Source organism: Mizuhopecten yessoensis, unplaced genomic scaffold (genome assembly GCF_002113885.1).
Source record: "Mizuhopecten yessoensis strain PY_sf001 unplaced genomic scaffold, ASM211388v2 scaffold6015, whole genome shotgun sequence".
Lineage (NCBI taxonomy): Eukaryota > Metazoa > Mollusca > Bivalvia > Pectinida > Pectinidae > Mizuhopecten > Mizuhopecten yessoensis.
Genome location: NW_018406337.1, coordinates 257521 through 261594, shown reverse-complemented (window position 1 = coordinate 261594; position 4074 = coordinate 257521). Strand labels below are relative to the sequence as shown.

The 4074-nt window shown below is 38.4% G+C and overlaps 1 protein-coding gene across 3 annotated transcripts in view; it reads left to right on the top strand.

Annotated features, from left to right (window-relative positions):
* The window catches only part of LOC110451424 (sodium leak channel non-selective protein-like), a 66618-nt gene that overhangs the window by 45298 nt on the left and 17246 nt on the right, over positions 1-4074 (top strand). For all 3 annotated transcript variants that reach the window (XM_021499434.1, XM_021499433.1, XM_021499432.1), the window contains 3 exons: positions 702-822; positions 1958-2089; positions 3302-3469. In XM_021499434.1, coding sequence (XP_021355109.1) covers positions 702-822; positions 1958-2089; positions 3302-3469 — 421 coding nt within the window. The remainder of the gene's footprint in view (positions 1-701; positions 823-1957; positions 2090-3301; positions 3470-4074) is intronic.

Below are 4074 nucleotides of genomic sequence, written 5' to 3'. Positions count from 1 at the left end.
AGTCTGTAGTATTTATACCTGACCTGCCACCTGTTACAGTAAGTTGTGTGTAGTCTGTAGTATTTATACCTGACCTGCCACCTGTTACAGTAAGTTGTTTGTAGTCTGTAGTATTTATACCTGACCTGCCACCTGTTACAGTAAGTTGTTTGTAGTCTGTAGTATTTATACTTGACCTGCCACCTGTTACAGTAAATTGTTTGTAGTATTTATTCCTGACCTGCCACCTGTTACAGTAAGTTGTTTGTAGTCTGTAGTATTTATACTTGTCCTGCCACCTGTTACTGTAAGTTGTGTGAAGGCTGTAGTATTTATACTTGTCCTGCCACCTGTTACAGTAAGTTGCTTGTAGTCTGTAGTATTTATACCTGACCTGCCACCTGTTACAGTAAGTTTTGTGAAGTATTTATACCTGACCTGCCACCTGTTACAGTAATTTGTGTGTAGCATTTATACCTGACCTGCCACCTGTTACAGTAAGTTGTGTGTAGTCTGTAGCATTTATACCTGACCTGCCACCTGTTACAGTAAGTTGTTTGTAGTCTGTAGTAATTATACCTGACCTGCCACCTGTTCAGTAAGTTGTGTGAAGTCTGTAGTATTTATACCTGACCTGCCACCTGTTACAGTGAGTTGTTTGTAGTCTGTAGTATTTATACCTGACCTGCCACCTGTTTTACCTGACCTGCCACCTGTTACAGTAAGCTGCTGGGCCTGGTGACTTACCTTGACTGGGTTATGATCATGGTGACCATCATGTCCTGTATCTCCATGATGTTTGAGACACCCCTCTTCCGACTCATGGATCATCTCAGCCTCAAGGTAATTACTGTGAACGTTTCAATGTTGTGGAAATATTTGCAAAATGTTCCACATTCTATGTATGGATGGCATACTAATCATTATTACTTGTAATAGGTGACATTCTTTGAACGTTGAATATCCTTCAATATTTAATTATCATTCAATTTTTATCATACTCTAAAAAAAAGTACTTATATTTATTTACTTCAATTAAGATGTGGTCCACTGTTAAGTCATACCCAAAAGTACCAGAAATTATATGAAAATAAGTTTGCTAGTATTTACTGTTGAAGTCTATGACAAAACTCAATAAAAACTTCACTCAATCATTATGAAGTTGACCTTTTAAGCAGATATCTGTATCATGTAACGTATCGTATCGTAAGCATCATACCGCAATACGCATCGTATCGCGAGGTGTCATATTGTTGCAGCCCTGGTATGAATAGATATATTTTCTCGTGAGATAGAGATTCACTTTACATAAATATATATATATGGATGTACCCTGTTGGGATAGTCCGGTGATGCAGTGGATAGCACACTTGCCTTTTATCAGGAAAGCCAAGTTTGATTCCCCAACTGAACATGTAAGGTACTGTATTGGGTCATATGCCTGACCACATGGGTTTTCTCCAGGTACTTCAGTTTCCTCGCCAGTTAAAACCTGCTTGTGCTTCCTTCCGGGCCAAGAAGAGTGATTAATAGAAACTGATAGAATTTGTTTCATGATTATTTAAAACAACTTAAGTTTATACTATATGCCAGGAACATTTTTCCAAAGTCAAAATTTGGCCCTTCACTGGTAGAATCCGTTTTCGTTGTGTCATTTTTTCGCCCATGACATGTTATTACAATGTATAGTATGTTATGTACTTATTTTCACTGCCGTGATAAATTTGTCCTCTTTACGGATGGCGAAAAAAGGTGATAGTTATACTAAGGCAAAACATTTCCAAATATACACTGTTTATACAGTAAATTTCTTCCCGTTAGATTTAGTTGAATAACTGGTTTATACAGGTTTCCATGTTAGATAGGAAAGTTAAATAACTGGTTTATACAGGTTTCCATGTTGGATAGGGAACATTATAGACAGGTAACATTAAACAACATTTCAGAATTCCTATTATTGCTGGTTTTATTCCAACAGGTGACGGAGTACTTCTTTGTGATCTGTATGAGTATTGAGATGGGACTGAAGGTTCTGGCCAATGGCTTCTTCTTCACTCCTAAAGCTGTAATCAAGGACTTTGGAGGCATTCTTGACCTCTTCATCTATTCAGTAAGCTTAAGTTGTGTTCCTCATTGACTTGTTAAATACATTCCTGTTACTCCATATACTCTGTTAGTCTTGTCCTGTTACTCCATAAACTCTGTTGGTCTTGTCCTGTTACTCCATATACTCTGTTAGTCTGGTCCTGTTTATCCATATACTCTGTTAGTCTGGTCCTGTTACTCCATAAAATCTGTTAGTCTTGTCCTTTTACTCCATAAACTCTGTTAGTCTTGTCCTGTTACTCCATACACTCTGTTAGTCTTGTCCTGTTACTCCATATATTCTGTTAGTCTTGTCCTGTTACTCCATAAACTCTGTTAGTCTGGTCCTGTTACTCCATAAAATCTGTTAGTCTTGTCCTGTTACTCCATAAACTCTGTTAGCCTTGTCCTGTTACTCCATATATTCTGTTAGTCTTGTCCTGTTACTCAATAAACTCTGTTAGTCTTGTCCTGTTACTCCATATACCCTGTTAGTTTTGTCCTGTTACTCCATAAACTCTGTTAGTCTTGTCCTGTAAACTCATATTTCTCTTTAAGTAAGTCTTGACTTGTTAAATCGTATTTCTCTTTAAGTAAGTCTTGACTTGTTAACTCATATTTATCTTTAAGTTAATCTTGTTCTGTTAACTCATATTTATCTTTAAGTCTAGCCCTGTCTCACATAATATGGTAAAACCTGTAATAGTACAGTAATCTTACTAATTCTGATCTTTTAAAAGTTATAAATGCAGTCCTACATTTGCTGATATGCATATACTCAATAATTTACCTGGTTACTCCTTATTACTCTGATATAGGGTAATCATATAGAGAATAATACATGCCTTTTTCCATATCACACCCAGTACCAACCCGAGACTGCAATATCAGCCTGAGGGCTGATATTGGTCGAGGGTTGATACTGGATGTGATATGGAAAAAGGTGTGTTTTATTCTGTTTATTACATACTTACTAATAAAAGCTTTTATCTTATGATCTATTTTTCTTTTGAAATATTGAAAAAGGGAAAATTTCCAAAAGGGGTGTGATACATGTTTGGGTGTGCTACGGTGAGGGCTAATATCGGTTAGAGGGATTGTGTCGTATCGTATATACAAAAAATTCGTATTTATTAGTAAGAAATTTAATAATATGAACCCTACTGAAAATAATAAAGATTTGAGGAAAACTCCTTGTGAAAGTCAGTATTTAGATAAGTGGTTGTTTTTTGTACAGGTTAGTGTGATCTTTGTATGCTGGATGCCACAGGAAGTGCCGCCGATCTCTCTGGCCCAGGTGTTTGTGATCCTACGCTGTCTCCGTCCACTCCGAATCTTTGTACTTGTCCCACATATGAGGATGGTGGTATATGAGCTGGTCAGGGGATTCAAGGAAATTCTGTTGGTAATTACCATTACATATATACCATCACATCATACACAGCAAATCACCCGTACTGTAGATTAGATATATGTATGTTTGTTTATTTGTTTGTTTGTTTAGGGTCCATATGAGATGGGTGTCAAAAGAAAAGAGTAGGAAAGTGGGAAAAAAAGAACTAGTTCCCAATTATTACATTGGGGACAGGAGTTCAGTTTGGGTGGGGCCACAGTGGCTAAGTGTTTAAGGCATCTGACATTCTGCTTCCTCTAGCCTTCTACCACTGGGTCGCGGGGTCAAGGCCTACGTGGGGCAGTGGCCAGGTACTGGCCGTAGGTCAACGTTTTTTCTCTGGGAACTCCGGCTTTCCTACACCACCAAAACCTGGCATGTCCTTAAATCAATTTGGGTTTCTTAAATGTCCCCTTAACAAAAGACATGGAAAGCCTAATTCTGGTGGTGGGTTGGTTGGTATTGGTGGTGGTAGTGGTGGTGGTGGTAGTGGTGGTAGTGGTGGTAGTGGTGGTAGTGGTAGTGGTGGTGGTAGTGGTGGTAGTGGTGGTGGTAGTGGTGGTGGTAGTGGTGGTGGTGGTGGTAGTGGTGATAGTGGTGATAGTGGTGGTGGTGGT